Consider the following 12,032-nt stretch of genomic DNA (forward strand, 5'->3'; position numbering starts at 1 on the left):
AAGTAACATTTACACAGGTCTTTGCACACAGAAAAACCAAAGAATGTCTTCTTTCAAATACAGTTCTATTTACAGTCAACTTATCTTTATTATCTCAAAGGAAATTGTACAGCAGGAAGACATTACACAAAATCACAGAGCACAAAAACAAAGCAACCCATGAACATAAATATCAATAAAGAAAACAGACCAGATGAAAAATAGATTAAAAAAAAAGATGAAAACACTTACCTGAAGAATTAGTATGAGAACAAAGGAAAAAAGGAAATATAACAGTTGGTACAGTACATTAGGACTTCTATCGTGATTTTACAACTCATCTCCCATAATCCTTCTTTTGTTTCTGCACCAATTTGATCAATTCATTTTCAATTTACCAAAATGTGCGTAAAAGTGTTTATGAAACTTTTTACAGCGCCTCAGAAAATATGAGACTCTCAAACTTTGAGTATTATGATCGACGTAAGTTAAGTATTTTAGTAGAGTTTTATGTATTTCATTTATTGTTGACTGAACAGAACCAGTTCAGGAACCAGAGCTGATTTAGTCTCTTCAGTTTTATAAATTAACTGATACCAGTGGATCTGACGCCTTGTGTGAAGTGATGGACAGTTTACTGGAGAATACAGGTTACAGTGTTGAGTACTGAGTGGAGAAAAAGTGGATGGCAGTATGGTTCAGTCTTTCAACCTCTGTATTTCTAAAACCTAAAATCACCTAAAGAAAAGCAGCAATGAAAATGTCTTTGTTAAAATGCCAGAAGAATGAGGGTATGTGTTTCGGGTTGCGGTTGAGCTGAATTCGGGTACTGACACCTTTTTTTGGACCCATTCAGGCGCTGGATTTTTAGCTTCTTTTACTATGACAGACACAGTTAGAGACTAGCTGGAAGATCTGTCTGCCAAGAGCGAAAAAGGAGAGTCAATATTGGATTTATTAGATGGACACAAACAATATGTCACTGTAGTGGGTTTGTTGGCCAAAAGCAGAATTGTATGCCTCTTTTAAAGGCCCCTCTGCTGTTGTTTCCTCTTTTTACTCACCCTTGTCTCTTTGTCTTTCTCTCTGCAGACCTCAGGCCTCTTCCCGACGTGGCGATGACCGGTAACTGCACCCACGAGTGCACCGAGTTCGGCCACTCCGACTCCTGCTGGATGCCCGGTCAGCCTTCCCCCACCCGCAAGGTGTCCAAGAACGCCCCCAAGCTCTCCACCTTTGTGCCTTACCAGGAGATGGACGGGCAGGAGCAGCTCATGGCCAACGGCAGCCCCAAGCCCATGGCGACGGAGGAGCGCGGGACGGGCAGTGGCGGCGGCGGCAGCAGTTCCAAAGTGGCCAACATGCGGTTCATGACGCCCTACAGCAGTGCCTACCCTGGGGGTGGAGACTCCGGTAAAGACTGTGGGCTGGAGGAGATCCCACTGAGCCAGGCGGTGGAGTACCACTCGGCCACCACTCCGACCGGCCAGACCTCCAAGAGGGAGATCTACCTGTGAGGGCTCAGCTCTCCACCTTAAAAACCCCCAACCCCCGTCCCTAGGCTCCTCATCATCCCTTGTCGCTGCTCGCCACCACCTGTCCCACCTCCTCACTGCCGCCCCCTGTGCCTATTACTTGCTGATGCCACAGCACCGACTCCCCTTCGTCCTTTTTATAACTGCATCCACCGTACAAGGCTTTAGACCCTCGCCCGCCTCACCCACTGCCACCGCCGCCACCCCCCCCTTCTAGAAACCAATCAAATGTAAAATAGAATTAATTAAAATCAATTGAAGAAAACACGCGGCTCCTGCTGCTGCGGAAGGAATGTAAACTACACCACATCGTTGTGATAATTTAATGGGAAACTATTTAGCTACTCACGTATTTGAGTTGGATTTTTGTGTGTTGCTTTAGGCTATGTTGCTGTGTTGGAACAGAAAAAGAAAAAACACCTTCGGGGGGAAGAAGGAAAAGAACATCTTGTAAATCCTACTTAAGTATACTGTGTAATGCTATCTATCCTGATTTTTTTGTTTGGATTTGTTTGATTTTCTTTATATTTTTCCTCTGTCGACTCCGGAGCCTCCGGGAAATAACATTTTTGAGCCGAGTTGCATCAAATCAACCGGGCTCGTTTTTATCAGGAACAGCTCGTCTTAAGACGTTCACAGAAACGCAGCTGTTTTCCAAACTTCGGAGTTGAGAACTTTTTTTCAGGTCTGTTCATTTTCTTGCTGTGAAGAGGTCTTTTTTCAGTGTACAGAGCTGTAAATAAAACAAACAGTGACAGAGGAAACTGCTGTGGCTGTTAGTGTGGATCCGTGGCTGTCGTGGTGTCTGGAGATCTTCATGTAACGTTGGACTGATGGAAAACCTTCGCATGTACAGAGAAACGACGCCGCGGCGTTCGCCGTCACACTGCAGGAACCTGGACTCTTGAGCATCACCGACGGTGCCGAGTTACAAACACGAGACTTTTTATTATTTTTTCCTCTCCTCTACAACTTTACAACACAGTTGAATTTGGGTTCACGAGGGGACAAAGTCATTCGAGGATACCAGTTTATTCAGAACCGAAAGAAATATCTGAGTTCTAAGTGGTTCAGTCAGTGGATCGGCCAAAGCTGAGTATCCAAATACCGGTTATACTATTAATGCTCTTGTCAGTAGTATACCATAAAATGAAAGCGTAACATTAAAGTGTGTGACAGTTACATTTATTATCACAGAAAACTATCAAAAAAACCAACGCATATACAATTTAATTTTATGTGTAAAGATGAAACTTTCCTAAGCTGTGAACTGTGTGAAATTGTGTTCATCATTCATGTTTGGAAAGTCTAAAAGTCCCGCTAGCTACTTCCCCTTCAGACCGCAGTGTCCATTGTAGAGCTGAAACTATTAGTCTATTACCAAAAGAAAAAAAAATGAATCGGCAACAGTTTTGATCTATCAATCGTAATCAATCATTTAAATTGAGCAAAATTATTATAACACTCATTGGTTCCAACTTCACTAAAATGAGCTGTTTCTATCTCCTTTATGTTACTGTCAGTGGAATATATTTGGTTTTGGACTGTCGGTTTCCTTTAATCCTTACAGGTAGTTTAAGATAAAAATGTAAAGTTTGTCCTGAATGTGGCACAAGAGGAAAGCTCGAGAGGTCATTGAAATCAATGCGGTTCATCCTCGGGGGAGCAGGAATGTCCACAGTAAAGTCTGATATGAATCTTACAGATATTCGTCGATATGTTGCTAAAGTGTCGGACAGCCGGATCGATATCAGGATTCTTATTGGTGCTGCAGCGTGCGAGGCTCAGACAATACAACAGCTCATTCAAAAAACAACTAATTACCACAATCTCAGTCAGGATTAATGCCAAAATCTTCTCTCAACAAAAGATTTGAAGGCTCAATACACAGAGGACATGTTTGAAATGTCTGCTGTGGTTTGTGAAACAGCAGCTGTGTCTTTATTCTGACAAACCGCCGCAGCTGGGAAGTGTAGAGGTGCACTGATACTTGCAGGATTGAGTGTGTTGTTTGTGGTGACTGTGGTAGATGTTTCCCCGCTGTGTTCTCGAGCTTGAAGGAAGAGCTCTCTGGTCAGTGTCGCCTCTCGTTAGTTCCCACCTCTTTACCTCCTCAGTGTGAGGCTGAGCCGTTTGCCGTTTAGCAGAAGTATTTATTAAACCTGTTAGTTCTGTGCAGCGGGGGAGGTGGGCGCCGCTTCCTGCCGCGCTGCAGCCGCACAGCCATGCAGGATTAATGACACCTGTACAGGCTTCAGTCCACTAACACCCACTCCACACGGCGCAGCAGAGAAACTGTAATTACAACCCGAGGCTCTGCACATTACCGGCGATAATTTGCGCCAGTAAAAGCGAGCTGGTTTGGAAGTTCATTCATTCTGAGCCCAGTGTTAATGGCTGCTGAGGGTAATGTGAGATTTCACCTGTAGTGATGCACACCAGCTGAGAATAGATGGATGAAAGGAAAGCCACAGTGAGACAGTGCGCTGCAAAAAAATCTCCCTAACAAGTCATTTAGTCTCTTGCTGCGTCCTGAAGTCTTAAAACAAAGCAAGAAATCAGCCTGTGGAGGAAGATTATTTCACCTGTTTTCCTCCAGTCAAGGTAGAGCTCTGCAGTGGCAGTAAAGGAAGATAACAGGTTTATCTTTATACTTTAAAAAGTAAAAACATATAAAAGGGGCTTCAATGGCCACAAGGTTAATCCTTGGGGTCCATCCACTAACAGTAGTTGTTTCTGCCACTGACAGGCTCAGATTGTTATTCTCAGTGTCTGACAGCATTATGTGTCTTTGTTTCGACTAGTGTATTCATTTCTAGAAACTTCCTGAAACAGAGAAAACTGCAGCGGGAACAAGTGGGATTAATCTCGCCCCTGTCGGAAGAAGAGTCTCGATGGCAGACTCAATGACTTGCCTTTTGTTTTTGGGGTTTTTTGCAGCATGTGTGAGGTGTGAACATCAACACTCCAGAATCACAGAGGGAACATCAAAGTGCCGCCGCCGGGCTGCGACGCCTTAAAAGGCTTAACAGGCAGCAAAACGGGGCCATTTGCCGGGTCGCAGAGGGGTCGCACTATTTAGTTTTACTCAACAAACAATCGCCTTCGCTAAGCGTATCGGACTGCCTCTTTCTCCTGCCTTCTTTCCTGTATTTCTTTGGTGACGCCCATTCCAGCCCCGCCACTTAATTGGTTTTTATTGTACATACATTTGTTTTTGATGTGCGGGAGCTCAATGTGTGGTGTGTTAACGCGATTCAGAACACGATTCCTCCGGTCTCTGAAGGTGACTTGATTTATTGTCGACGTACCTTGCACACACACACAGTCGCAGTATTCCCCCAGCAGATAAATCAACCATCATTCAACCGACGTTCAACCCTCCCAGTGACAGAGATTTAGAGTTCACGGGCGCCGCCGCGGTCCCTCTCGCTCCCCGTCTTCCTCTGGTGATTTAACGCCGGCGCTCAGAGCTCTGATTGATTATTTACAGGCCCAACATGGAGGTCCACATTGACTCTCCTCCTTCCTCCCCCCCTCGCCACGCTTCACAGTTTCACCGTAAACAAGTAATTTTTTTGCTCCCCGTGATGCCCGCCTGCCGCCAGGCCGACCGCTGCGCTCCCAGGTGGCCGCTGTGTTATGCTGTCTCAGGTAAAGACAGAGGAGAGAGAGGTCGGAGTCATGTACTGTTGGTTTAACCTCAACTCTTTGGCACCAATTAACCCCAGAAGAGGAAAAGAAACCTCTGGTGACCTCTGATGACCTTTGGTGACCTCTGGCGTTGCTGTTGGCTTTAACTCACAGCAAAACTGAAATAAAGTAAGCAAACACGAGACTGCTCGTGTGTGTGTGTGCCAACAATAATAAGAAAAATAGCAGCAATATACACAGCACGGCCAAAAGTATGTGGACATGTGAGTCCTGCTCATAAAGTTCAGTTATAAAATCCCACAGCGCAGCAGCGTCCCTCCTGATGACAGTGCAGGTAAAAGCGATGAGCTAGTGTGCCACTGAACTGAAAAAAAGGACAGTAATAATGGACACTGACTGACACCATTTCTGAGCAGGATGCAGCCCGTTAAAAGTGTTTATTTGCGTATAGAGCAGAGGAGTGAGATGTGATCACAGGTGGCCACTGGAGACGCATGTTAATACCAGCTGTAAACAGGCCCCTGGAAACAATCTGGATGTGAGATTTTAATGCAAGCTGTAAAACAGAGCATTAGTATATTATATGGACGGGGTTTGACCACAGACTGTTTTCTCTAAGAGGAGTTCATTCAAATACAACGTGTGCAAATTGCCTAAAAGTACCACTCAATTCAAAATGGGTGAATTCCTGTTGGGTTCGAAGAGGCTGTTTAGTTAATATGGTCATGATACACGTGCGTCCCGATTTTCATACATATTGGTGCCTTGGGGGCTCAGTTTTGCGGACCCATATAATATAATTTGTACATTTTCGCTAAATTTTGTGCCACGTTTCATGAGTTTTGAGCATGCTGTGGCCTCCAAAAATGAGATAATTCCCTTCATTTCAAAGTCAAAAGCCTCAGCAACATGTTGGACAAGAGTTTTAATCAGAATACATCTTTTTTTTTAACAACCAAGCTCTTATTGTCGCCCAGTCTTCAGAAATTCTACAATTTCCTTTTAAGTCTGTAGTTTAAAATCGTACAGTATCAGATGTGTACAGTATGTACTGTATATGTGTGTGTGCATAGAAAGGATCCTGAGGCCTCCTGTCACATTACAAACACTTCCTGCTCCCTGGAGGAAAACTGAACCCCCTCCAATCCACCACCACCACCAACCAAACTACCCATCAACCCCCAGGAGAGCTGCTGTCACACACACTGACAGTCTCTGTGTGTGTGCATTCAGCAGGTGTCTCTGCATGCAGAGCGTCCACCTCCCGCCCTGCTGCCTTCAGTGACAAATAAAATATATATATATATGTGTGTGTATGTATTTCTGACATCGCCAAAGTATTGGAAGCGTTATAAATATTCCAGAGAGGAAACACGGATAGTAAGGTGGAGGAAATATTACAGAAATGTAATGACTCTTCTTCTCGTGGAGCTCCAGTCGTCCTCTCAATTAGTTGTCCCGTAGGTTTCTGAGGCCGTGTGAAGCTCTTCAGGAGTTATTATGTTTCAAATATCTGAAGGGGAAAGATTTTGATGAGAAAACAGAGTTATTGTCAGTGCAGCTCTGATCCGTCTGCAGTTTTTATTTGCTTCCCTGTGCGTAAGTACATCACTCAGTAATGAAATGCAGTTCGTTTACCTCTAAACACACGCAATTAAACTGCAGTCCTTAATTCAAAATGCTTTTAAATGTAGTGTTTGGCACTGAAACACGTTGCTTTACCCTTGATTTATTATTAACGTAAAGTGCACTATAGTTCACTTCTAAAACACTTTATAGACTTACTAATTTATGACTTAACTGCATAAATATCTTCTAAAAAACGGTTTATTTAAAAAAAAACATTGGTTTACTACTGACAGGCATTATTTATGTATGAAATCCACTGCTCTACTTTCAGAGGAATCTTTTGTTTCCTAAAACAGACTGCGTCTCAAGTTGTGTATTTTTATGGTGATTCTTAAAGCTGCACTAATCAGTATTTCTCATATTAACCAGAGCCTGATATGGTTTATCACAGGTACTGGGCACCACCACCTCCTGGTGAGTCTGGGTAATTACATTCTTAATGCTGAGAAAAACGGCAAAAGATTTATGGTTATTGTGGTTGTATCTGTGCTGAAAGAGAGTTCTGCCACCTTTTTTGGTCCAATTCAGGCACCGATATTAACCGATAGATCAGATTACTTTGTTTAATGTCTAAAGAATTGCTTGCAGTGAGGATTATCACCACCTCTGCAGCTCTACGAAGTCTTTTTAGCCTCTTTTAGCTTCTCGTTTTGGTTTTTACGGGACATTTCCTGTCTGGTTCAGTCTCAGCTGTAGGAGGTAAAGAGGCTGATGTTTCCCGCTGCAGTTGGTGGAGAACAAACCGGAGCTAAAAAGAGAGCGAACATTGAACAAACACATCGTTCTGTGTCTGCTGGATGTGGAAGCAGGTGTCAGATGTTGTGTTTGCTGCCCCCAAGTGGCCAAAAAACAAATCAATGCAGCTTTAGCAGATAATTATCAACCCATTTAAGATGAAAACCAACATTTTTCAAACTTTCATTGGAACTAAGGGTCCAAAATTAGGAAAAACTGACCAATATTACATTATTATATTATACTTTCGGTACATTTAAAGGACCAGTGTGTAGGATTTAGTGGTTGCTAGTGGTGAAGTTACAACTAACTGAATACTGCTCGTCTTTTAAACATGTAGGAGAAACGACAGTGGCCTCAAAACTCACAAAATATCCTGTAAGGTAACAAAAACACAACGATTCTTATTTTTTAACAGAATATTATATTAAATTTCTGCCAGTAGATCCTCCTAAATGTTACACACTGGACCTTTAAATATGTTTAATCATTGACTTCAATATAAGAAAAATAAGACCCACAGTCACAAAAGTTGTGTGTACATTTTCAAATAAATACTAATAAATAAATTGCTATTAAATCAGGTTCATTAGACTCAAAGTGTTTGAAAATTCAACATAAGTTAAATGACAAAAGTATGATTTGAGACGCATCCTGTGTTTCTTACTTTTTCCTGCTTTATTTTTCTGATGCAGTCGTAAAAACTTCTTCTGGTCTCTTTATGAATCACGTTGTTGTTGGCTCCTAAATGACAGTAAAACATGAATGTTTTTGGTTTTCTGAGTCTGTGCAGTTCAATGAAAGCTTCACTTTGTTCAATTACTCAACAGAATATTAGTTTATTCAGTGTTTGCCCCCCTTCGACTCCTCTCCTCGGTCTGACTCAGTGGAATCATCTTTCCTCTCTTCTCTATGTCCACTAATATTTACTCTGTTTGTTCCTCTCATGTGAATCCTTGTGTTGGTGTGTGGGACTTTTGCACTGATGGTGGCGTTTAAGTCGCAGGAATCAGACGCAGCTTTCGACGTACACAATCTATAAAGATCGAAGCTCGTCTTCCACTTTATAGCCTCTTTCACACAGCTGCAGTCCTACAGAGAGTAAAGGTCTTTAAAGACTTCAGCAGTCTTCCCTTTAGCTGATAGAGAGCAGGAACCACCCTACTATATATACTGTTACACATTATGTTGCCTATTAAACTGAGTCTACAATAACGTGTAAGCTGCCTATAGCTTGTTATAGTGCATACCATAATAAACTATAGCGCTGGTTTCCTTATGGGACCCCTTTTCTATCATTATTTGTATAATATATTTTATACATATTTCTCAGTAACTGCAGAAAGTTTGCATAAAAAGTGATTTGGATGAATTATGAGCAGATTATTTCCTGTTTAGGAAACTTTTTATGCAATTCTCTGTTTGTATTGTGTATTTTTTTAATACTTTTTAACAATCATACAGACTTAATAGGCTTCTTTTTGGATAAATTCAGTGTTTTCTCGTCCCTGATGCTTTGCTATTATAACTTTTTGCTTAAAGCTATTACAATACTTACGCTTGACAGATTCGAAAAAAGTTCCTGTTCTGAAAGGACTCAAATTTGGAGCAGCGTGACAATTTAAACAGGCATAAAATTATTAGTATGAGTCAAACAAAACAGCTTGATCCTACATTTCCCATAATACATTAGAGTCTTTCTGGCACTTGGCAAATGAAAGTCTGAATGTCATTTGCAAGTTTTCTGTCTCTGCACCCGATTATTTCCTCGCTGCTCCAGAGCCATAAAAGACCTCATACAACTATTGTAAGCTCAAGTCGGACTGCTGGCGACGGCTTAATTGACTCTGACAAGTAAAATCTGTAGAGTGCACCTTTAATAAAACATGAAGCTCCACCAACCTCGGTGGCTTTGATGGCGTGTCACCTTCCTCTATCTGATTCTCAAACTGATTTATTTTTTTTTAGGTTGAGTGCCCACTTTCTCTCTCTGGAAGACACACTTAGTGTCACATCTGGGCTGAAATCTTTCTAATTTTGACCAAAATCCTTTAAGAACTTTTGAATTCCGGATGCTGAACGTCTCGTAGTGGGTTCATTCTGTGACTCTAATCAGTGCAAAAGTCTTTAACACAAAGAAATCAAGTGGTAACGTGAGAGCTGCAGGCTTGTTTTACATGAAATCATGTGATAAAGTTTGGAGTGGTTTGCTGTTTTTTGGTTGTGTATTATACTGAGGCCGGAGTCTCCCGAAACGAGGCTTCAGCTGAGCATGAAACAAGCCAACTTTATAAATATTATACATTTTTGTTGTTGTCGCAGTTGTTTTATCAATGTTATGGAATCAACACTGCTATAGACATACTGTATGAATATAAATGGTCGTTGCTGTTTTTTACCAGACGCGGCGGTGTAAATGATGTTTTCTGAGTGGGCAGACTGGACTCTGTGTTTTCTATTTCTTTACTCCATCGTAACTGAAAATCCGACACAAATCCGACAGTCAGACTGCGAGAAGCAGGACGTTTGTTTTTCACGCTAAATAGGAAGACTTGAGTTTCAAAAACTACGGAAGCTAAGAGTGGCCAGTGATGTTAATGCTAATGTTAGGGCGGCTATCGCCGGGATAATTAGCCTTAAAAATAACATCAGCATGAATGGTCTATTTTTAACCTGGCAGATATGGGAAGGTAAATAAGTTTTTTAAGAGAAAAGAGAAAAAAAACACATCTTAAGATAAGGAAATTACGTCTGTATTATGTATGTAAACTCATCAGAAACACAGTTGCATAATTTGTTATCTCAAGTAAGTATTTTATGCCAAAAATCTATCAGAAAATTGTTTGAAAACTTAAGATAACAACATATTTGTTATCTTGGCTGCCAAAAAACAACATGTTATTGAGCTCCGAAAGTCCAGAAAGATGAAATTATTAACAACTTCTGGGCTTTATACGGTTTATTAGGAGAAAATAAGGTAATTAATTTGTAATAATTAGATAATTTTGAGCTAATAGCATTAAATAAAACAGTTATATCAGTTTTACAATAAAACTATCAGCACAGGAGATAAAATGTGAACCTGTAAAAGTGAAATAAATCACTATAAAGTTTGTTATTGTTAGTGGAGGTGACAACTAACACACTTTATCTAAAGAAAGTTAGATTATTCATTTGTTTTTATGAGAAACAAATCTTGGAGAAGACCATGGCGGCTCCGAGCTTCCGTACATTAAAGATGGAGTTTTATTATTTCTTTGTTTTTAAACTAGAATAAGAAAACAGCAGGACAGAGCTGCCAAATCACTTTTGTCTTTACAGCAAGTCCAAGTTTGTAGCCTAATTGTTGGTTGGTTATATTTATATAGGAACAATGCTAGTGATGCCTTGTTTTTTGTACAGTTTTATGTACATGGAAGTGTAGGTTTTTAAAAAATGAAGATGAAAAAATATATATATTCAAACAACGTGAAGGAAATCTGACCTTGAACCTGTAGGATTATATTGTCTAAAGTACCGTAGGCTCTATTAAATGTAGGAGTGATGATTCAGGCTCAGAGAGGAGGACGACAGCGTCTCTCCTCCAATCATCCACTGCTTTCCTTTCCGTTCTCTCATGTTTCGCCCAGAGTCTGAAGACAAACTGTACATTTCTTTAGTTCCTTTGTTTCGTTGTTTATTTGGTCTTTTGGTTTTCTTGGAGGAAGTTGGGTGATGTGTGTTATTTTATTTTGTTTTTTAGCCTCATCTTTTGATCCGCATCCGCATGTTTGAATTTAAAAAAAAAAAGTGGTCTTTTATTTTTGCTGAGCAAATCAAAGAAATGATATCTTGTAATTACTCCTTACTTATAGCTTTACAATAAAATACATTCAGTCAAAGGAAGACGATGGCTGTCACTTCTTCATTTGTCTTTCAGGTTTTTATCATGTTACCATCAACAGAGCTCACTTTTATGTGTCTTCAACTAACTAACTAACTTTCCCTAAAGATTAAACAAGGGTTTTATTGGCTCAAACATTAAGTAAATCAGCTCAATTAGGGCTGTTGGGCAAGGTACCATTTGCTTTATTATTACTAACTTACCTGGCTGAACTTCAGTTTGCAGAAAAAGTTAAAGACTTTTCTCTTTTATTTTGACAAAATAAGAAACATATGATCCCAGACTTAAAGGTTTCATATATGAAATTCACTTGTAGTACTAAAGTAACTGAATCTCAGACCAGAACAATGGGCCCACCAGACTCCATTTACAAAACCACTAATTTTGCCTACTAGCCGATAATTGGAAAACACAATTTAAACTGGAAATAAATGAAATAAAACTCACCAAAACTCTTTATTTTAGTCTTTCCAACAATCACCAACTCTGGTTTGGTTGAAAAAACCCTTAATTCACAGAGTGAGATGAGAAAAGTCCATCCACTAACAGTAGTTGTTGTTTGTTCCACTAACAGTAGTAGTTTCTGCCACTGACAGACTCAGGTTGTTATTGTCAGT

At 40.6% G+C, this 12,032-nt stretch overlaps 1 protein-coding gene across 1 annotated transcript in view; it reads left to right on the forward strand.

Annotated features, from left to right (window-relative positions):
- LOC118333615 (protocadherin-1-like) overlaps positions 1-11,419 on the forward strand; it is a gene marked incomplete at its 5' end in the record, with an annotated part of 115,966 nt that extends 104,547 nt beyond the window's left edge. The window contains 1 exon segment of the mRNA XM_035669342.1: positions 1,072-11,419. Within this exon segment, the coding sequence (XP_035525235.1) occupies positions 1,072-1,496 (425 nt within the window).
- Positions 11,420-12,032: the final 613 nt, after the last annotated feature.

The sequence above is a fragment of the Morone saxatilis genome, unplaced genomic scaffold (assembly GCF_004916995.1).
Source record: "Morone saxatilis isolate NCDOM2014 unplaced genomic scaffold, NCSU_SB_2.0 Contig22, whole genome shotgun sequence".
Lineage (NCBI taxonomy): Eukaryota > Metazoa > Chordata > Actinopteri > Moronidae > Morone > Morone saxatilis.